The 23,340-nt window shown below is 48.7% G+C and overlaps 1 protein-coding gene and 1 long non-coding RNA gene across 3 annotated transcripts in view; both read right to left on the bottom strand.

The window, feature by feature from the left end:
• AZIN2 (antizyme inhibitor 2) overlaps positions 1-7,750 on the bottom strand; it is a 34,610-nt gene extending 26,860 nt beyond the window's left edge. The window contains 4 exon segments of the mRNA NM_001293659.1: positions 4,594-4,767; positions 6,557-6,729; positions 7,411-7,531; positions 7,623-7,750. Of these exon segments, the coding sequence (NP_001280588.1) occupies positions 4,594-4,767; positions 6,557-6,661 (279 nt within the window). The 5' untranslated portion in view covers positions 6,662-6,729; positions 7,411-7,531; positions 7,623-7,750.
• A 2,441-nt stretch (positions 7,751-10,191) lies between these two features.
• Positions 10,192-22,930, bottom strand: LOC119870045. 2 transcript variants are annotated; one of them, XR_005355064.1, is made up of 4 exons: positions 22,749-22,930; positions 17,539-17,752; positions 16,797-16,893; positions 10,192-10,702 (listed from the first exon to the last, which is right to left on the bottom strand). It is a non-coding gene; the product is annotated as an uncharacterized LOC119870045 (long non-coding RNA). The 2 variants fall into 2 exon arrangements; XR_005355065.1 differs by lacking the exon at positions 22,749-22,930 and adding an exon at positions 19,308-19,487.
• Between the last annotated feature and the right edge of the window lie 410 nt (positions 22,931-23,340).

The raw sequence follows: 23,340 nt of genomic DNA on the forward strand, positions 1-23,340 counted from the left end.
ATAATAAATATTGTTATTCATTGAAGGATTTACATATGCCAGCCATTGCATTAAATATTTTATATACATTTTTATTTAATCCTCATAATAATCTTATGAGACAGAAAACAGAGGCTCAGAGAGGTTAAGTGACTTATCCAAAGTCACACAGCTTTTAAGTGGCAAAGCTGGGATTCTAATCCAGGACTGTCAGACTTTAGCACATGAGCTCTTAACCACAGTACTGTAACAGAGATTTCAACCTTGATGCTGAGTTGACAAGTATTTCTTGAGAATCGATTGAGGTGCCAGGCTCTGTGACTGGTGCTAAAGAAAACAAGTGGTAAGTGAAGCAGACAAAATCTCTGGCCCTGTGGAGATCTTCGGGGAAGATAGGTAAGAACAAATGAGCACTAAATAATGAAGGAATTCTAAACACATAAGAACCCTAAAGAAAGAGCTCAGGATACTAGAGAGTGTGGGATGTGGGACCCGGGTGCCAGGAGCCAAGGGTAGCCTTTCTGAGAGTCAGAAAGTTAAGCTGAGCTCCACAGGCGGCCTCCCCCAGGCCCAGAGGGATAGAAGGAAGTTTCTGGTCAAGAGAGCAGCCTGTTCAGAGCTACAGATGCACAATGTGCTCAGCCTGGTCAAGGAACAGGGAACGCAGGATGGCCTGGGCCGGGAAAGCACAGTGGGGAAAATAAGGTTGCGGGGAGGTGGGCAGAGCCAACAGGGAGCCCAAAAAGGTTGATGTAGATTTCTATTTTATCCTGTGAAGTCAAGGGAATCCATCTGAAAGGTTTCAAGAAGGGAAAGGGCACAGTCAGGTTTGCACTTTAAATGCAAGGTTTCAATGCATAAGGCTCTGGCTACCATGCAAACGAGGACTCAGCAAGAAGCAAGAGGATTCTGGGGGGACTGGTCCCAACCGCCTTGGGCGAGGTAATAGCTGAGGGAGATGTGTTCTGGGGGACAGGGCTGGCCAGCATGGTGGTGGATAGCCTGTGGGGCTGTCTGACTCCATGCCCAGCAAGCCGGCTGGCCCTTCCCCAAGGGGAAGATCGTGAGTGCGTTTGAACACACTGGGTTCCAGGCGTCCTGTGGTATCCAGGCAGCTGCTGGATATATAAGGTCTGGGCTGGAGATCAAAACGTAGGAGGTGGCGGCATATTGATGGTATTTACAGCCGTGGGAGGAGATGAAATCCCCCAAGAGGAGGGAGAGTCTACAAGAGAAAGGGAGCCCAAGACAGAACAGAATCCGGAGGAGCTTTCCCATTTAGAGAGAAGGAAGTCAGGCAGCCAGGATCTGAGGGGAGGGGAGGAGAAAGAACGTGTCCAGAAGGGGGGGGGGGACAATACATAGGCTATCCATTCTTGTCACAGCAAACCTTGTCACAGCAACTCATGTCTGTACAGAAGGAGGGTGTCAACTGTCACAGGTGCCCAGGGGTGGGGGTGGGGCAGGTGCAGAGCAGCGCTCCCGTTCAGTGAATTGACTTCTGAAGTTTTTTAAAACTAGAAGCATAGGTTATCTTTGAGGGTTTTTAAGAAGAATATGTCACAAATGGGGAGCTGCTCTTCAGTGGGTATAAAGTTCCTGTCCTGCAAGATGAATTAAGTCCTAGAGATCTGTAGAACCGTGTCTATAGTCAACAATACTGTGCTGTACACTTAAAAATGCATTGAGGGGGAAAAATGCATTGAGGGTAGATCTCACATTAACTGTTCTTGCCACAAAAGCAAACAGTCGTGGTGTTAAATGTTGAGAGGATAAGAAGAGAACCAAGGAGTGTCCCTGACAAGGTCTAAATGCATGGGACAGATTTCCAACACCTGTCAAGTTTAAAGCATTGCGACACATAAATATCATTTACATTTTGTATATTTTCTATGGATCATATTTATAAGTATTTTTAAAATACCATATGCCCACCAACCTCAAACTCATAATGGCGATTATCTCTGGAGACATTAAGCTGATGGCCTACATGTGTGCGCGTTTGTGTGAATGAATCAATTCGTTATTTGAATAATTCAAAATGAATGTTTAAAATAAAGTGCTTACTGAATCCTGAAGATCCCTGGGGATGTTGGTAGAGATTCCTCAGAGTTGTGAGAGTGGAAATGGGGAAGCATGCCTCAGATGCTGCAGATAAGGGAAAGAGCCAGGTGCACACAGACAGGCAAATGTAGACGACTCTGGCAGTGAAGAGGGAGGTTGGCACTGGGCTGGGGGGTGGTATGGTATCCCGGGAAGGCTTTTTAAGATGGAAGGATGCTGATAGAGACAGCAAGAAAAGACAGGATGCAGGCAGGGGAGGTGACATAAGGTCCTTGGAAGGGTGAGTGGACATGCAAAGCATGGCCTGTGCCCTTGACCTGTCCATTGCATAAGTACACCCAGCCCCCTAGGTCAATGTTGGCCAAGTCATGGTGATGTTAAAGCATAGCCACTAGTGATGGCCAACCAGAAGAGGGCAGCCTCGGCCTTTCAAGAAAAGCTGTGCATCCTGGACCCAGTAAGTGTGATCCTCTCACCTGCAGGCAGGGGGCCTCTCACAGCTCTGGGGGCTTGCTAAGGCAAGCGTCACCAGCTGGGGCCCAGCTCTGCCATCCCCTCCCCAAGGACAATGAAAAGATGCAGTGAGAGAGCTGGAGACCCCACTGCCACTGGCCCTACTCAAGTGGCCACTTCCCAGCAAGTCACTCACCCTCGGCGCCTCCTTTGCTGTATGCTAAATGCTTCCTCACAAAGCTGTTGTCAGAATCAGGGTAATAATCATTACCTCACAGGATGGTTGCGAGAATAAATGAGATCACATACAGAAAACGCTCTGCAAAGTGCCTGGCACAACAGAAGCATTCCGCAACAGTATACGCTTTCAATGTCCCTGCGGACTTCCAAGGTCTTTCTAAGCCCTAACATCCTACACTCTGCTCTTTGGAGACCAGACCTGAGGCTGGAGGGCCAAGCACACAGTGTACCACCTCTGGGTTTCCAGACACACAGGGCTAGTCAGGAGGTTTTGGTCCTGTTCTTCATCCCTACACCAAGAAGGCTAGAAAAGGATCCCCTTCCTCCGATCCCAGAGCAGAGTCCCAGCATGCCACAGGGGGACATCCTGGCTCTGCTACCGGCAAGCTGTGTGCAGTCGGCCCCCAGTCTCCTGGACTGTACATGGCAATCTCTCTCCCCACAGACCTCACGGGCTTTATGCAAGCACACGTGAAACAAAGTGTGCAAAGCAAGAGCAAATGCCAAGGGGCTTTGAGATGACAAAAGAGAAAGATTCCTCTATCACTAAGAGTGTTAACAGCATCTTTGATAAAGGTTAACCTGCTTGTTCTTACCATCCCACTGTGGTGTACACCTCTTTCCCACCCAGAATCCCTCTACCCCTCTCAGCCTGCCCAGGCTAGTTCTTCTCCTGTCTCCTCCAGTGTACCTTTCTAGAATCCTCCTCACAATATCCAACCATATTGCTGACCAGGACTTAAAACAATCATTACTAATCATTTAAAAAAATAACAGTAATGACAATATCACAAAGCAATGCCCACCAGGTTTGCTCTCGCCTCACCTTTGCACTTGCTGTTCCCTCTGCCTAGAATGCTCTTCTAGTTATCCACCTGCTTGATCCTTTGCTTCCTTCAGGTCTGTATTCAAATTTCAGTGAAGCCTTCCCTGGCCAAACTACATAAAAGTACAATCCTTCCTCCCAACATTCCCTACCTCCCTTCCCCACTTTCTCTTTCTCCCTAGCATGGGACCATCTAAAATAATATAGATTTTCATTATTTAACTTGCTTGTTTTTTAGAAAACAAGTTTAATGAAAGAAAAGCCTTTTCTGTTTTTGTTTGTTCACTTGCTAAATCCCCACCCGGAATAGTACTTGCCGCCTTGTAGGTGCTCAAAAGAGGTCTGCTGAATGAATAAATATGTCCAAAGCTGTACCCTGAGGAAACTTTATAGCTTGGAGGCTTTCATTAACTAAGAACAGGATGAAAGTAGATAATCTAAGCATTCAAATCCAAGACAACAGAGCCTGCCTTACTCCACACACTGTATTGCCAGCCCTGGTGACACACTGACTAGCACACTGTATGTAGTTCAATGAATAAAGAGTGATAGGAAATAGGCAAGTAAGTCTAGAGAGAGCAGGAGGGGAATTAAGACAACAGCATTAATCTAGCTAGAAAGGCAGCAAAATTGGCAACACCACAGAATTCTCAAAGGATTAGCTGAGAAAATGTACTGTCACACATTATTATGACTATAAAAGAAAAAAAACAATGATAAGAAGGTATTTTTGTTTTGTTTTAATTAGAGGAACACCACGTATAGCTCTATGCCAAGAAGCTTGAAAATCTCCATTAAAAAGGTGACCCATCTCCCCAGAGACACACAGTTCCAGTTCCCGTTTAGAACTTCTACGTTTGTTTCTCCCTCCTTCATCCTTTCCACCCCCTCCCAAGTGGGTGGCCCTTCCCAGAGGGTGGGGGCCAGCTGCAAGCCACCCTTGCTTCTCCAGGGCCCCTGGCAGCACCCCAGCCACATGCGTGTGGAGCAGGCAACAAGGGTCAGTGTGCCAGCGGGGGCCAGGGGCTCACCTTGTTGGCACAGCTGAAGCCCAGCCCCAGCTCAGCCAGGACTTTCAGCACACCCGGGCTGCTGTTGCACTTGACAGTGTAGAAGGGCCGGACTCGTGGCAGGCACTTCAGAAGGCAGAAGTGCTTCCTCACGACAGCACCGAGGTCGGCCACGAAGAAGGCAGCCACGTCACCCTGCACAAGAAGGGGGAGTATGAGACCCCACTAGGCTCCCTCTTCCTGCGTGCCATCTGCAGTCTTCCCAGGGACCCACCCCAAGCCCAACTCTGGCCACCCAAGCCACCTTGCTCGAAAATTCTCTGGACCCAAGGCAAACTCCCCAGCCCGTGTTCAGAGTTTTGTGATCTGGCTCCAGCACCTCCCCTCGCTGCAGCTCAAGCTCCAGCTACACACTGGAGCATTTGCACAAGAGCTCCAAACTCTTGTTCCCACCATGCGCTTCATGCAGAATACCCTTGTCCCTACTAGGATCTGGCAAATCCCCAATCTACCTTCAAGTCTCACCTCAAATGTTACCTCCTCAGAAACAATAAGGCAACTCTGGCTTTAATGCTCTCACTGGGGGCATCTGGGTGGTTCAGTCAGTTAAGTGTTGTTTGCCTTCAACTCAGGTCATGATCCCAGGGCCCTGAGATTGAGCCCCACATCGGGCTTCCTGCTCAGCGGGGAGCCTGCTTCTCCTTCTCCCCTCCCCCCACTTATGCATGCTCGCGCGCGCTCTCTCTCTCTCTCTCAAATAAAATCTTTTTAAAAAATGCTCTCGCTGCATTTTATACATGCTTTCAAAGTATCAGAACTGTATATACATTTGTCTTCCCCAGAAAAAAGATAAATTCCTTGCAAGCCAAAGCCATGGCCTGCAGCCCACTGCCTTTCACAGAGAGGTGCTCGCTGAAGCCTTGAGCTAGTCCCACTGCACTGCCACTGTGACCCATGCCTGTGAACGACTGGTCACCACAGATTTGCTGGGGGCAAAACATGTACAAGGCTCTGGGTAAGACAGCATTACTTAAACCCTCACTGGGACTCAGTTTCCCTTTTATGCAACTTTTTTTTTTTTTTTTTTTTTTTTTTTTACTGAACCCCACTTGTGTCTGACATGCTCAGGGATAGAGATGACCAGACAGGGCTCTAGCCCTGCAAGGGCTTTGGTCTTGAAGACAACAAACCCTCTAAGCAATTACAAGCCCGGTCAATAAATGCTCCACAGGAGTTTCTACACAATGCAGTGGAGGCCACAGACAAAGGAAATACAAAATTGGCCTGGGAGATTAGGACAGTGACACTGATGAGTAATAAGGAAGGACGGAAATAGGTAAGAGCTAGAGAGGCCTGGCAAAAGGGCATTCCAGGCACAGGGAACAGTCTGGGTGAAGGGGTATAACAGAGCACATAGCATCATTGGGAAATACAGCTGTGGTTGGGCTCTGATGGAGCATGATACACCATGGGCCATGCCGGCAGCGGAGCTATGAAGGCAGAGCCCTGGCTTGACCCTGCAGGCAGTGGGGAACTGTCAGACAGTTCTGAGTTTCGGCATGGCTGTGATATAAAGTCAGAGCAAGTGGGATGAGGCAGGGAGGAGATTAGCAGGACCTCTAGAGAGATGAGGTCTGAACTACAATGCCAGGACCCAGAAGAGTACCCTGGCAGGTGGTATAAGGAGCTTGGTGGTGCCCTGATGATGTGGGGTGAAGCCAGACTCCCAGGTTTCTGACCTAGAGAGCTGGGCAGACGGTAGTGGTGCTGTTTCATCAGGGCAGGCAGAAAGGGCAAAGTTTGGGGGCAGGATATGGGGGTAAAATGAGCCTGTCTCTGGTCAATAGCAAGGACTAACTGCCAAATATGAAGGGAGATGGGAGCCAGAGGAGTCCTTCCAGAGAAGGACTGTGGTGTACACCTCTTTCCCACCTCTTTCAGCTGGGCCTCTACAGGGAACCCACCCCCACTCCCGGCCCCTCACCGCAGTGGCCTGTGAGGCCCCCAGAGTGAGCTCCTCCAACAGGTCTCGGGTGCTGAAGCCCTCCTCCACCATCACAAAGTCCGTTTCGCTCAAGTAGCCAGCCATGCCGAGGAGGAGGAGCCGATGGGCTGGATGGAGCCGCCGCCCCGCCGCCTTAGAAAGTATGCAACACACTGAAGGGGTGGGGAGGAAGGGGGTTAAAGTGAGGGGGCCGCTGAGGGGCTGCCCTCCCCAGCCCCTCTGACCTCCCCAAGCCAGGACGCCCAGTCCTGTCACACCCCGCTGCTAGCACAAGCCTAGGGAGCTTGGGTTCCTTGGCAAGGATGGGGACAATCGGGAATCCTGGACTGGGACAAGGCATAACATGCCTAGATGTCACTGCCTCCCCGAGCCTCAGTTTCCCCATCTGTAAAATGGGTGGATTATTTTGAAGCTCCTTCCCAGTTATGATATTCGGGTTTCAGCAAAAAAGGGAAAGAACGAGTGGGAGCAGGAAAGCCAAGAAGCTCGGGTGGGGAAGTTTTCAGTGGACCCTCAGTCTTGACCACGCCCAACTAAAAGAGGCTGGGAGTGGCCCCACCAAGGAGTCTCAGCCCCAGAGCAGGAGCTTAGATTCCAGTCTGCCTGGGCTGCGTGACCTTGGGTACGCCCTGTCCCCTCTCCGAGCCTCAGTTTCACCGTTTGTAAAGGCGGGGTGGGGGGGCTAGTTCTGACGCGCTAGAATTCTAAGCGTGCCTGGGGCCACATGGTGGGTAGAGGTCGCGGGCTCCCGGGCGGGAACCGAAGGCTGAGGTTCTGCCCGGGGGAGCCCGCCCGAGTGCAGGGCCGAGGACCCGCCCCCCACACCCCCTTACCAAGCCCCGTCCTCCTTCGCGGGGGCCAGAGCCAGGCGCGCTGCTAGGGGGGGTCGCCGGTGACCTCGAAACTTGTGCAACACCCCGAGGAGGAGTGGCAGTTGCGGAGCCGAGGCCCCTGCTGGGAGGAGGCAAGGGGGCCGGGGGCAGGTCAGCACTGGAGCCGGGGGCGCCCGCTCCCGGAGGCTCCCCGAGCCACTCCCCGCACTCGCCTTAAAACGCATTTACACGGCTTCGGCCCATGGGTCTCCCCAGCGAGTGAATCGGATCCTCGGCGCCTCCGCTCGCCCGCTCCCCCCGGCTCGGGCCCCGCGGCCTGCGCCCCGCCCGCCCAGCAGCCACCGACCCCACGCCCCGCCCGCCGCCCGCCGCCCGCTTATATAAGCCCCGCCCCGGCCCCGCCCCTGGTGCCCAGGCCCCGCCCCACTCTGCCCCCTCCGTCGCCCTGGCAACCGGGTGCCGCCATCCCATTGGTCGATTCCGACATAAAGCATTCAGCTCTGCCACCCTTGCTCCGCAAACCTGAGTAAGCTTCAATCCTCGCAGCCGAGCGTGCTCCGTGGCTACCCCACGCTGGGAAACGGCAACTGCAGAGCCGCCACCTCAGAATCCCGAGCGCCTACGCGCTGGGAAGCTTAGGGCCTGGATCTTGGATCTCAGGGAGCGGGCAGGAAGCCACGAGGTTTCCTATTTGCTCCGGGAAACCTTCTCTGACTACCTCCACTCGGGGTGCCTCTCCTCTCCTCTGGTGTCCTGCTCATTCATCCCTCAAAGCCCAGGTCAAATGTCATCTACTTTTCCTCATTATCTCCTCCAGCATCTTCTCTGCTTCCTCCAACTCAAAATCCAGCTAAAATGTCTTCAGAGATGTGACTTTCCCAGCTCAGGGCAATCTCTTCCTTCATCTCACCCTCTGAATCGGGCAAACTCCTACTCACCTTCAAGTAAAATGTCTCCTCCAAAATGCATTCTCTGACTTCCTCAACATAGAGCTTTTTTTTTTTTTTTTCTCTTCTGTACCTGACAGACTCCTGCTCACCCCCATGACTTTCCTAGCCTGGAGGGACAATGGAACTCACAGCAGTCATATCTGTGTGGACTCCTCACTCATTGGGCTCTGGTTACCCAGAGCATGAGATACCTGTTGTTGCTTTACACTTCTTGTTTGGTTATACTTCCCAGCTATTTTGTGAACTCCCAAGGGCAGGAACTCAGTGCCTGACTCCTCTGAATGCCCAGTGCCTGGCATGAACAAGAGTGCTGAAGAAGATTCAGTATCTGTGTTACTCAAAAGCTAATTCAAAAGTTCATCTGAGGGGTCCCTGCATGGCTCAGCCCACTGGGTATCTGCTTTCAGCTTGGGTCATGACCCTGGAGTCCTGGGATGGAGTCCAATATACAGATCCCTGCTCAGTGGTCTGCTTCTCCCTCTGCCCCTCCTGCTCCCCATGATCTCTCTCTCTCTCTCAAATAAATAAATAAAATATTTTTAAAAAGTTAATCTGAAACAGTGATCATACAAGAATAGCCAAGACATTCTTTAAAAAAAAAAAAAAGACTTCCTCTACCAGATATCAAAATATTTTATAAAGCTAGTCTTTAAAACATCATGTTGCTGTGCAGGAAGAGACAGCAGTAGAACAGAACAGAGTCTAGAACAGTCTCATGCATATTGGAGAATTTGATATGCAATGGGCAGCATTTCTAATCAGTGGGGTTAGGGATCCCTGGGTGGCGCAGCGGTTTGGCGCCTGCCTTTGGCCCAGGGCGCGATCCTGGAGACCCGGGATCGAATCCCACATCAGGCTCCCGGTGCATGGAGCCTGCTTCTCCCTCTGCCTGTGTCTCTGCCTCTCTCTCTCTCTCTCTCTGTGACTATCATAAATAAATAAAAATTAAAAAAAATCAGTCTAATCAGTGGGGTTAAAGGGCTTTTTAGTCTAACACCTGTGTTTATGTTCTCTGCCGGACTGTAGGCTTCTTGAAAGCAAGAGACACTTCTTATCCTGCCTTGTATCTCCCTAGGGCATCCTGTGCAATCTAATCAGAACATGCCTAGCATACATATGATATAGACCACGGGAGTATGGAAGAGCCATTTTCTACTCCTCACTCAGCCTGGCCACATGACCACTGGTTGGGTCATCCTGATTAGACCAAGGTTACTTCTGCCTGGCTTGATTTCCCCTCCATGAACGGAGAGAGTTCAGACTGAATGAATTTTCTAGGCCCTTCTGCCTTGAACCTTCTTGCTTTTATGCATAGGAGCAGCCTTTCAGTCCACTTCACAGGATGGGTCATTTGCAGGTCATGCAGGTCCCTGCTTTGAGAGATTTGTAGTCATTTGCACCATGATATGAACTAGTGACTAAGGTCCTCCTGAGACTAAATATCTACTGATTAGGAGGAGGTAGACCAGCATGACTATGGCAGAAACCTCAAAGAGAGCCCTCAAGAAAAGATGATAGTAAGAGAAGAGGAGGGACACTCTAACAAACTTTGGCTCTGCTTTTTTTTTTTAATATTCTCTGAGCTGGCTGTATTTGGATACCATGGCTAAGTCCCCCTTACTAGCTGTTTTATCACTTGGTACATGGTAAAGCACATGGTGGACACATTTAGTATTTTTATTAAATGAATCAAACAAGGTAAGAAGGAACAAGCCAGAATGCACTCTGTCCATTTTTAATTTGTCAAGGGTTAGTAGTCAGAACAGAAAAGTCTGTAACCTGGGCTGGATACAGATAAGCTGTGGATTTATTTTTTTCCCTACTGGGTATGTGATGTCACTGAATCTCCATGATAACTCTATGTTATAGGGGCTATAACTGTTCCCATTTTACAGATGACGAATCTGAAAATCAGAGAAGTTCTGTAACCTGCCCAGGGTTACATAGCAAGGGAAGCTGGAGCCAGATTTACACCCAACCATCCCAGTTTAGCCTTTATGTGCACCTGCCAACCAGTGCCTGGTCATTTTGGCCCCAGCTCAACAAAAGCCACCCAGTCATCCTGCTGGCATCCAAGCCAGAGGCTGGTGGCCCCTCTTCTGCCAGTCTCTTGTACCACTGTTATCCATGCACAGCTCTCAAAAACATGTGGCTGAAGCAGGACAAAGAGCCTTTGATCTCTGGCCAGGATGGCGTCAGTCAATATCAACCTATTCTTCCTAAATAAAAATGCCTTACGTGTGTAGAGAACTGGAGGGTTTACGAAATACTTTCTGGCTCATCATTTCATTCAGGCTTCCCAATGCCTCATGGGATTGCACATCGGTTCAATTTGGGTTTGGCTGAGGAAAATAAAAGGTCAAAATTCACAAAGTGAGGAACAAACACAGGTTTATCCTTCTATGTCTATAGTATACCGTTGGAGGTGGGCAGTCCACGTCTGGCGTGGAAGCTTCACAAAGTCATCAGGAACCAAGGCTCCTCCCTTCTTTCAATTCTGCCTAGTTAGTTCCTGGGCTTTAGCCTCATGGCCCAACATGGCTGCTGGAGCATTCACAGGGCTAACATTTAATCAGTATGACTTGTTCATGTTCAGTGTCCCCTCTGACTCATCAGTGCCCATCTCCGTGCCAATTGTCGACTATGTTGACTATGTTAAGTACCAGCGCTACACACTGCAGTCACCAGGAGAGCTTGCTCAGGCGGCCATCAGCCATTGCACATTGCTTAATTTCCTAGGGCTGCTGTACCAAAAACTGGGTGGCTTGAAACAAGATACTTATTGTCTCACGGTTCTGGAGGCTAGAAGTCCAAAACCAAGGTGTCGGCGTGCCATGCTCTCTCTGATGGTTCTAGGGGAGAATCTTCCCCTGCTCATATGGCTGTCTTCTCACTGTGTGTCTTCATGTCATCTTCCCTGTGTCCAAATTTCCCCTTTTAATAAGGACTCTAATTATATTGGGCGAGGGCCCACCCTAATGGCCTCATTTTAACTTGATTATCTATATAAAGAGCCTATTTTCTTTTTTTTTTTTTTTAAGATTTTATTTATTTAAGAGAAAGAGCAAGAGAGAGAGTACAGGCAGAGGGGTAGGAACAGGGGAGGGATAGGAAGGGGGGAGGGGCAGAGGGAGATGAGAAGCAGGGAAGCCCTCAACTGGCAATGACATGATGGGGCTCCATCCCAAGGACACTGGGATCATGGCCTGAACCAAAGGCAGACCGTTAACCCATTGAGCCACCCAGGCACCCCAGTAAAGACCCTATTTTCAAATGAGATCACATTCTGCAGTACTGGGGCTTAGAACTTTCACAGAATTTTGGGGGAGGTGGGGACACAGTTCAATCCATACCACTACTCAACACTTCCTTTCATATCATTGTCTAAAACATACTCAGCGCCACATAGCAGCAAGGGATGGGAGAAAGCAGAGTCTTTAGTACGGTACATTGTTGCTTTTTCCACCCCAATAAAGTCAAAACACTAAAGAAAAAAGGAAACTGAATATCATACAGAGGCTGGAAATGTTATTTCCCCCTTTTACAGATCAGTATACCAGGTCAGAATGATTATGGGATTTGGACCATAGGAAGAAATGGAAAGAGAAGTAAATAAGCATCGTGGAGCACTGGATGGGCAACAGGCCCTGACCATGCTGAATATTGACAATGACTGCATTTAATCTTTAGACAGCCCTGCAAAATTCTCAGTATTACTCCCATTTTATTTATTTTTAAGATTTTATTTATTTATTTGACAGAGGGAGAGCACAAGTTGGGGGAGGGGCAGAGGGACAAGTAGGCTCCCCACTGAGCAGGGAGTCTGACAGCAGGGAGTCTCAGGAGCCTGAGATCACGATATCAGCCAAAGGCAGATACTTCACCAACTGACCCACCCAGGCTCCCCTATTGGTCTCACTTTACAGATGAAAAAATTGGGGTTAAATCCTGTGTTTAAGGTCACACAGCTAGTGAGTAACAGAGCTGGGACTCAACTTTGATCTGGCAAACTTTATGCCTATGAGATAGAACCTAGGAATGGGGCAGGAAGCCAGAACAAAGAAAGCAAAGACCAAACCAAGAGCAAACAACAGGAGACCCAAGAGAGGCTGGAACTCAGAGTCAGACACAAGATGAACTGGCAGAGGGGTGCCTGTTGGTGAAGTGTCTGTCTTTGACTCAGGTCGTGATCCCAGGGTCCTGGGAGTCACATATGTACCAGGCTCCCTGCTCAGCGGGGAGCCTGCTTCTCCCTCTCCCTCCACCTGCAGCTCCCCCTTTTTGTGTGCATACTCTCTCTCTGTGTCAAATAAATAAATAAAATCTTAAAAAAAAAAAAAGATGAACTGGCAGAAAGGGCATCAACTGCAAACTCCCAGAAGGCATCAGTGAAAGGGAGACTCTGAAGCAACCCGGAGCTGAAAGCAGTCATAGGCATTGTAAGGTCAGAACTGTCTTCAAGTTAAGGATGGAAACGAATAATACCAGCAGCCACCATGGATAGAGCATCTTCTGGGCCCCGGGCACCACATTATGCACTTCGTGGTAATAATAGCTAACATTGCCAGGGTACTTGCCATCTCATGGCCTTGCTGTAAGACGGATGTAACCCCTGACCTCACCGCCACCCTATGTGATGTCTGCTGTTGGTATTATAGGGGAGGCAACACACAGGAGAGGCTAACCTCCTCCAGGTCACACAGTGAGTGTGTGGCACCACTATGCTACATACATTTCTTCCATCCTCACAGCAAGCCTGCCAGGCAGGAATTATTACTCTCATTTCACTGTGGAGGAATCTGAGGCCTAGAGAGGCCAAATGATATTTCTCAACATCACACAGCTGGCAGGTGGCAGTGCCAGGACTCAACCTCAAGGCTGCACAGTGAGGAAATTGGAATGGCATAGCCCAGGGTCATGTGAGAGCAAACCTTGGACCCTGACTCTGGGAACCCAGAATTCTAGTTATTAGTGAGGTGTCTGTGTCCCCTGACACAGAGGCAGGCAGAACCAAGCATTGGTGAGGCATTGAGCAGCGGAAGTTCGAGGATGTTGACTGAATGTAGGACTATTGTGACACCCCTTCCCTACACAGACCAGGTGCTGAGATGCTGAATTTGGTAGTTTGGATCACTTTATGTTTACTTTCACTCTTTTTTCAGGCTGAGCAGAAATGTGAAAAAATAGTAATAGGGTGTGACAGTTAAGGAATTCCCACACCCTCTCCCAAGCCGGACCTGAGTCATTTCTGACAAATGTGATAGGAAAACAATAACAACCAAATACAAACTACTCAGCTGAAAATCCTCCCTTTCTCCAGCTGCCAACCCCGGGAGCCGCACAGGAGGGAATGGAAAAAAAACAGGACCCCTCCCACCTTCTCCAGTGGTTCTCAGATGGGTGTGCAGCAAAATCACCTGGAAGCCTTGTCCAAACAGATGTCTGGGCTTCACCCCAGAGTTTCAGATTCAGTAAGTCTGGGGTAGGCTGGACAATATGCATTTTGGACAAGTTCCCAGGTGATGCTGAGGCTGCTGGCCCAGGAACCACACTTTGAGAACCCCTGCTTCAATGAACTTGAAGCATAGCAGGCAAAGAGGTCAAAGCTGTGTACTCTTGAAAGAGGTATCAGGGTCTTATCATCAGAGGTAGGATGGGGCAAAAACCATCCTGGGCTGAACATTTATCTAGAGCCATACTGTCTCTAGATAACAAGAAAACACATTTCAGGGGTAGATAAGCCTCTATCCATCTCCTGGCTGTGTGACCTTGGCAAACTTACTTATCCTGTGTGAACCCCCCCTTTAGTCATCTATAAAATGGCCACAAGAATACTTACTTCCTAGAACTGGTGTAAGGAATCCATGAGTATTGTAAAAGCTTTTGCCTAGTGCCTGGTACATAGCTTCATAAATGCATTCTAAGTAGTACCAACTACTCTTATTACCCTGGGATGCAGGAGGCCAGAGGAGAAAATCCAGAAACGTATCAGAAGGATACTGCTGAGGCAGTGTGGGAGAAGCAGCCCCACAGGGAGGTTTGTCTGCAGACCTGAGCTGAGGGATACCCAGCAGGGGTCAGGGGCTCAGGGAGAGTCAACCTAGTATGAGGCGGTGGGTGGTATAGTTCCATTCCATTCCCCCAAGAAATTGGGACCAGGTCCCATGTGCTGAGCACTGAGTCACGCAAGCCTGACCCAAGCTGGGCATCTTTCTCAATTACTATAGTGGTCATGTTCTCCTCTGGACAACTGCTCATTCACACCCAGGAAAAGTGGGGCCAGGCAAACATGTCTGTATCTCAGGGTTCTCTGCTCCCCTCCCCCTCCGCTGACTAAACATCCCCACATTCTTAGGCCTCCAGTGAACGCACCAGTCAGAGATAGAGAGACTGTGCGCCAGTCAGAGATACGGAGACTGTGCTCGTGTGATAGGTCGTCAGAGCCAGAGTCAACGGTTCCACTCTAGAGGGAGCCAGAGGCTTCTATCCACACTTGGTGTCTGTGAGAGACTCTGGGTCCTTTGGGTAGGCCTCTTCACAGAGGCCACTTAGCAGAGTCCTTAATGACATGGACAGCAGGCCTCCTGCCCTTGAAAGGCACACTGTCACTTCCTCTGCATTCTATTGGCTGTAGTAGGTCATAGAGCTGTCCCAGATTCAATGTGGGATGAGTCTGGTTCGCTGGGACCATCTTGGGAAACTAGCTGCCACAAAAGCCATCCAATCTCTGTTCTGCCCGCTACCCTGACTCTGTCTGAGTCATGCTCATCATCTCTAGCCCAGAGGTCTACAATAATTTTCTAAGTAATCCCCCTGTACTATTCCTTCCTGTCAATTTAGTCCCCACACAGCCCCCAGAGTTATTAAAATGCAAATAATGGCAAAATGCAAATTAAGTCACTCCTTATTTCAAAGGCTGCAAGACTTCCCTGTTGCTAGTGGGGTAAAGTCCCCAATTCCTGACACCACCTGTGAGGCCTCCCATCAGGGACCTGGCTCCAGCCTCCTCTCTGCCCAGTTCCTAGCTCTCCTGCCACCACTTAGCCCACTGTCCTATGGGTCCTCCAACCCACTTCACCCTTTCCTGGGGCCTTGGCCTTTGCTGGTCCCTCTGCCTGGAACATTTTCCCCACCTCTTCACCTGCCCTGCTGCTGCTCATCCTGCAGGTTTCTGTGTAAATGTCCTTTCCTCAGAGAAGCTGTCCCTGACACTTTGAATCAGTCAATACATTTTTTTTTTTTTTTTTTTTTTGTAGCGAGTAAGAAAAAATTCCACTCACATTGGCTCAAGCCAAAGGCAGAGTTCTTTTTGCCTCATGTATGGAAGCCACTGGAGGGGGAAAGTTCAGATGCAGACTTTGCTTCAGATCTCAGTTCTGCATTCCTCAGGACCTGTTTCTTCCTCAGGTGGACTCTCACAACAGCACCAGCCCTGGACCCCAGGACTGTCTCCTCAGCCCTGTCTCTGATTGGCTGGGCCCGGGTCTAGAGCCACCCCTTTCCCCCAGGTGGGAGATGGGGTCAATAGGGAAAGACAGTGAAAAAAGGGTGGTTCCCCAAAGGAAAAATAGGTCGTCATTATCTAAAGAAGAGGATTGCAGTCCAGGCAGGTAAAAACCACTAATGTATCCCCTTTCTCTCTTTGCTGACACTCTTAAGTGTTCCCTTCACATATTCAGGCACTCTCTGTCTCTTTTTTTTTTCTTTAATAATCAAGTTATTTTTGAGTAATCTCTATACCCAGTGTGAAGCTTGAACACACAACCCTGAGATCAAGAGTCACGTGCTCCACTGACTGAACCAGCTGGGCGCCCCTCAGGCATTCTCTTGCCTTAGGCTCTTCCCACAGGCTGCTCCCTCCGCCTAGAAACTTTTCTTCTTTTTTAAGAATATAAAACCTTGGGGCACCTGGGTGGTTCAGCCGGTTAAGCAGCTGTGTTCGGCTCAGGTCATGATTTCAGGGTCCTGGATCCAGCCCCCTATCTGTCTCCCTACTCAGCAGGGAGTCTGCTTCTCCCTCTCCCTCTGCCCCTTCCCTTGCTTATGCTCTCTTTCTCTCTTAAATAAATAAAATTATATATATACATATATATATAAATTCTTTAAAACAATATTTTATTTTGAAAATTCATACAGAGAATTTCTAAAAAAAAAGTATATACCCTTCACCTAGATTCCCCAAATATTAACATTTTAACACTATTTGTATCATTCTTTTTCTCTGCGTACATGTATATTTATATATGGGTGTATACACAAGCATACTGTGTATCTACTTATATCTAAGTGTCCATATAATTTATTTTTTTCTGAACTATTTGAGAGTAAACGGCAGACATAATTTCCGTCTACCTCTAATATATCAGCTATGTATTTTGCTGGGACTGTGCTTCCTCAAGGTGTCCATATAACTCACTTGGATATGGCACATCTCACCTCTTTCAAGTCTTTGATCAAAAGAAATCTTCTGAGGCATCTGGTGGTTCAGTCAGTTGGGCATCTGCCTTTGGCTCAGGGCATGATCCCAGGGTCCCTAAATTAAATTAAATTTAAAAAGAGGGGGGGGATAAATAAATAAATTAAAAAAGAAAGAAAGAAACCTTCACAAGGAAGCTGACCTGATCCTCCTTGTAAAGATGTCAACCCACCCACCCCTCCATCCCACCACGCACTGTTTTCACTCTCAGGTCTTACCCTCTCTTTACGTTTTCTTCTTTGGCAATAACTTTCACTTTATAGGATACATTGGAATTTATATATTAAGTCTATGTATTTTAAACTTCATAAGGACAAGGAACTTGTGTTCACTGAAATATCTCATGCTCCTAAACCAGTACTTAGCAGATAGCAGATGGTCAATAAATACTTTTTGAATGAATGAATGAATGAATGAATGAATAGGGCAACCTAAGATCAGCACAAATGAGTAACACAGTGCTTTTTAACAGGCCCTGCCACAAACCAGGCACTGTTCTCGAAGCTGTTCTGTGATGTCCTCTGGTGCTGCCTAGGCTCTCCAGGGGACCATCTGTGATGCTGGTTCACATAGCCCCTAGCCATTACAGGGTTGACCCAAGACAAAATTAGGAGATTTTAATTTTGCCATTGTTACCTTTGACTTCCCTCTCTCTTTCATTCTCCTCCCCCAAAGCCATCCTTTACCCTATTGTGCCTCTACCTCAGGGTGACCATTCCCCTCTGTGTGGCAGAGGCAGAGCACTGCAGTAAAACAGCACCAGGCAGGAGTCCTTGGGAAAGTCACTTTCCTCTCTGGATCCCAGTTTCCTCCTCTGGGATTCCCGTGATCTCTGAGATTCTGGCACTGGAATATCATCAACCAGTCTTTTTATATCATGGCCCAAGTAATCTGGGTTGAGATTGTGGCCTTTTCTCTGACAAAAAAAAAAAAAAAATGTGAGTGGGTTTTTTTCTCACAGGGAATAGATAAGAACAATATTTTCAGGACTGGGGTTGCTGCTTCCCGGCCTTTCAGTTGGGGAACTAGACAAATCTGGATTTAAGTCTAAAGCGGCCACACCTAGTAGCTCTAGGACCCGGGCAGCTGGCTTCAATATGCTGAGTCTCAGTTTTCCCAGCCGTAAAATAGGTTTAGTAATATCTAATATGATGGGAAGAGTAAATTAAAAGATGCACAGAAGGCACTTTGCATATCACCTGATACATAAAAAGTGTTCCAAAAATAGTAGCTGTGATTAGCTTCTAAGCCCTGCGTGGATTCCTGCAGGTACACAGAGCCACAAGGCAGGGGTAGGGGTGGGGGTGAAGGAGCATTTTTGGAGTCTTCTTCCCACAGCAGATGCAGGCTGGGGGCTGTGTGCAGCTGTTTCGGGGTTGCTGCTGTGGGTAGAAGCTGTGGCTATGTTGGGGACACCAGTTCCTGATGTCTGGACAGAGCTCCAGGCCCCTCATCTCCCTGTTCTGGAGACTGAGCCTAGAAATCTGAGTCACAGAAAGTACCTGAAGGTCCCCAGGAAAGCCAGCTGGGCCAAGAGCACTTAGGGGCTGTTTTCCCCACACTTTATTTATTCAAATATTGTATTCATCATTTATAGCTGCAGAACAAATAACGCCCAAAACGTAATGGCTTAAAGCAATAAGTATTTACTATCTCACACAACTTCTGAGAGGCAGAGTCAGGAGGCAGTTTAGCTGGGTGGCCTGGCTGACGGTCTCTCACGAGTTTGTGGTCAAGCAGCGAGCCAAGGCTGCAGACACCAAAGGCTTTACCTGGGACTGAAGGGCCCACGTACCATAAGTTCACTCACATCGCTCTCAGTAGGAGGCTTCAGTGCCTCTGCCACATGCCCTTCTCCATAGGGATGCTCAGCACATGACCTCTTCCAGAACACGCAGAGAGAGAGACTAAGATGGTACAGCAGTGTCTTTTATAACCTAATCTCAGCAGTGACTCACCGTCATTTCTGCCATATTCTATGGGCCACACAGACCCCCCCCCCAATACAATCCAGGGGGCAGGGTTTGCACAAGGGCATGCCCACCGGGATGCAGAGGTCACTGGGGACTATTTTGAATGCTGTCCATGCATATGATGAAATTCACAGATCTTAGGCATACAGTTTTAACAAGGTGTTCACCTTTAACAAGAAAATATTCTCATGTGACCCACACTACTATCAAAATTTTGAGCATTTTCACTACTTCAGAATATTCTTCATCCTCAGGACACTCTACAGAACATCCATCACCTCCCACCTCTTCCCAGCCGAACACCCCACCCCCCGCACCTCCCCAAGGAACTACTGATCTCACTTTCTCTATATATAATCTGTAGTCTTACCTGGCCTGGAGCTTTTTAAAAATGGAATCATACAGTCTGTACTCTTTGGTTTTGCAGGATGATTCTGAGATTCATCCATGTTGTTACTTTTATCATTAGTTGGCCATTCTCACCTTTGTGATTCTTACCTTTGTGCCCTGACACCGGGCAGTTAATACCTCATGTTTCTCCTTCTGCTAGACTGTGACCTGTTCAAGGACAGAGGCTATATGTCACTTATTTCTGGGTCCCCAGAGCTCAGTGCCTGGCAGGCATTAGGCGCTAGGAACTGCCCCATCCTGGAATCTGGAGGTGTGGCATGATGGGAAGTAGGGGGTCACAGGGAGCAGAAGGGCCGGGCAGGCTGGACACTGGCAAGAGACCTGTTCACTGGGGCCAGAAATCTCTCCAGTGCTCACAGGTCCCAGGAGCTCAGAGGGCTCTCCAACCAAAGGTTCCAAGACAGAGAGGGGGTTTCAGTTCAACAAACACAGAGGGCCAGTGAGTCTAGGGCTGTCACCCTCTAGCCACTGAAAAACTCACTGACTGGGGACAGGCCTGAAAAGGAAGTAAAAGTGGATTTTCCTTTTCTTGCTTCTCCTGCCCTTTCACCCAACAGCACACCTAATTACTAGCCCAAATCCTCAGGCAGAGTCCAGCCCCTCCCTCTCACACTGCTCACACTGACCTCACCCTCAGCAGAGCCCTGAGGAGACCAAGGCTAAGGTTCCAATGCCCAGTAGACTTTCTGGAATCCTAGGGCCCTAGAGCATGGACTTAGGGGTCAGGGTACTTAGTCCCTGCTCTACTATGCTGGCTACATGACCTTAGTCAGATTACTTCCTGCTCTGCAAAATGAGGTCATCATTCCTAGCTAGTAGATGAGTACAGGACTGACTGGCTGGTAGGGAAAGGGTGGTGGGCATTGATGGGAGAAGGTGCCAGCTGGGACCTTCCTTGTTTATCCAGAAAGGGAAATTAGCACCATAATCCACAGCTGAGAAGAAAAGACATGTACTACTCTACTTTCCAAGTTCAGAGGATAGCCAGCTCCTCTCAGGGCTTAATAGGAAGTGGCACTTGAGCAGAACCAGCACAATTCCAAGGGCTGGAGGTGAGTTGCTGGTAAAAAGCCATGTATCCCTTCTTTCCTGAGGGGCAGACCAATAGGTTCCTCTCCCTGAGGCAGAGCTCTAACTGTATTTTGCAAAGATAGCCATCATATCTCCCATCCCACTTATTCTTCTGCAATGTGACCTCATCACTCATCCATCAAGAGAATCAGTTAAATTCCTTCCCCTGGAATCTGGACTATCCTTGGTGATTCACCTGTAGCAGCAGAACACAGTGGAAATTACTCTGCTTGACTTTGAGGCGAGCTTTGGAAAGCTTACTCTACAGACACTCCTTCTCATGCCCAGCTACTATGCCATGACAAGCCAAGCCACATGGACAGGCCACGTGTCAGCCCTCCAGGTGGCAAAGCTGACAGAACCTTTGAGCCATCTCAGCTAAGGCACCAGCCACCTAAATAAAGCAGCCTCCAGGTGATCCCAGCCCCCAGCCATTTGAGTCTTCTCAGCTAAGGGCACAAACATCCTGGAGCAGTATATTAGTTACCTAATGCTACATAACAAATTATCCAAAAATGTAACAGCTTCAAACAACAAATAGTTATCAGTTTTTGACAGTTAGGAACCCGAGAGCTGCACACCTAGGTGGTTCTGACTCATGGTGTCTCACAAAGTTTCAGTCTTGCTGTTGACCAAGGGCTGCAGTCATCTTAGACTTTCTCTGGGACCAGAGGATCCACTTCCAAGCTTCCTCACATGGCCATTGGAGAGAGGCCTCAGTTCTTCTCCAGACAAGCCTCTCCATGGATGAGTGTCCTAACAGTATAGCAGCTGGCTTCTCCCCAAATGACCCAAAAGACATAGAGGCAGAAACCACAGTATCTTTTATAACCTAAACTCAAAAGTGATGTACTTTTACTTCTGCCATATTCGATTGACCACACAGACCCAGCTTGATACAAAGTGGGAGCAGACTGGAACACAAGGGGATGAGCACTGGGAGGCATCTTGGAGGCTGCCTACCACAAGCAGAGTCCAGCCATCCCCCCTGCATCCTGTCAAATTCCTGACCCACAGAACCCATGAGGGTGGTAAAATTCATGGTAGTTCATGCCACAAAGTTTGAAGTGGTCTATTACACAGCCCTAGACAAGTGGAGCAGAGCCAAAAGAATCATTCATCAAGCTTGGGGGTGCCACTAGAGGGGATTGGCCTCGCATTCCCATGGGTGTCAGCTGAGCCACTGCACTTCTGACCTGCCCCAGTGCTAAGTGAAGTAGTGCAAAGGGCATCGGAGAGAGAAGATCAAGGGTGTGACTGGATGGCCAGCAGACAAGAAGAAGAAAGACTCTGCCAATGTCCACAGGCCCCGGGATTAGGGCTGCAGAGGGTAGATGTGATGGGGGCAGCAGGCTTGCTGGGGGTAAAGAGGCAAGCCCAAGGCTGAGGGCAGAGGACAGCTCTTTGGCAGGAAGTCCTTTCCCAACATGGCCTGTGAGGTGCCCAGCCCCACACTCTGTGTCTATAGACAATGCGCCGAGTGGCTGTGACGACAGGAACTCAGCCATGTTACAAGCAGTGAAGAAGGGGCCAGCCAAGAGCCTTCAGGGGACACCTAAGGACGCAGGTCCTGGTTTCCTTCTGTTCCTCCCCATCAGAGGGCAGGGAGGAGAGGGCAGACAGTGTCCACCTCCCTTCCCACCACGAGTCCTACCTACTGGGACTTGGAGTCCAGGATGAGATTAACATTTGAAAATAGAAAGACAAAAAAATGATAAAGAAAGGAAGAAGGAGTGAGAAAGAAGGAGGATGAGGAAGAGGAGGAGGAAGAGGGGGGAGGGAGGAGGAAAGGGGGGAGGGAGGAATTGGAAAGACCAAGTTAATGCCCAAGAGACTGCATTTATAGCTACAAATGACTGAAAGCTTGGAACCAGCCGGAGGACCAGTTGGTAGTAGTTATTTCTCTAAAAAAAAGTATATATTTGATATTTTCATATATATATATATATATTTAAGATTTTATTTATTTGTCAGAGAGAGTGAGAGAGAGAGAGAGAGCACAAGCAGGGGGGAATGGCTGGCAGAGGGAGAAGCAGGGTCCCCACTGAGTAGGGAGCCCAAAGTGGGACTCTATCCCAGGACCCTAGGATCATGACCCGAGCCTAAGACAGACACTTGACCAGCTGAGCCCCCAGGCACCCCTGATATTTACCTTTAAATATTGATATTCCTCAGTCAAGGTAGTTCCAGAAGCCATTATTATTACTCCTATTGTCCTTGGCTCCTGCTCTCACCTCCCACATTCTCTCCCTCATAAACACTCATTACACGCTGGTCACAGTACTGTGGTAAGTATAGTAAATGAGAAGTATAGTCAGTTGGTCACCAAGTCCTGGTCCATTCAATCTCCACCTCTCTCATAAGCCTCTGTTCACTTCCTCCACCCCAGATGTCTCTGCCTCGGTTCAGGCCTCAGTAGCTCTCATTTGGATCATTTCCTTGGCTCTGATCTCTTACCATCCACTCCTTCTTCCACCCTTTCCAGGAGAGATCCTTCCAAAAGGCAAATAGGACCGTCACTCCCTGTGGAAGCCAGCTGGTTGCTTCCCAGCATTCCTCCTTCTTATAGTAATGGAGCGTCTGCCTTTTAGCTAAACACTTATCTGCCCAGAATAGAAACTACATTTCCCAGCACCCTGTCCATTAGCAGTGGCCCTGCGACTGAATTCTGGGTAGTGCAATGGGAATGAAAGTGATGTGGGAAAGCTCTAGGTTATGCCTTTAAAGGGAAGGGTATGTCTTCCACATCCCTCATACTTCTCCTTGCTGGCTGAAATGCAGAAGTGATGGTGGGAGCTGGAGCTGCCCTCCTGGACCACAAGAAGGAAGCTGCATGTTGAAGATGCCAAAGCAACAAACCAGAAGTAACCAGGGTCCCACATGATTGTGGAGTCATCATGCCCACTCTGGCTTGCCTATCTGGATTTTTACATAAGCAAGAAGTAAATTTCTACCTTGCTTACCCCATTTTCAGTTTAGCATCTTTGTTACTGTACCTCACACCATAAACACTCCAGCGCGGGGGATCCCTGGGTGGCGCAGCGGTTTG

This window comes from Canis lupus, chromosome 2 (assembly GCF_011100685.1).
Source record: "Canis lupus familiaris isolate Mischka breed German Shepherd chromosome 2, alternate assembly UU_Cfam_GSD_1.0, whole genome shotgun sequence".
NCBI classification, from domain to species: domain Eukaryota; kingdom Metazoa; phylum Chordata; class Mammalia; order Carnivora; family Canidae; genus Canis; species Canis lupus.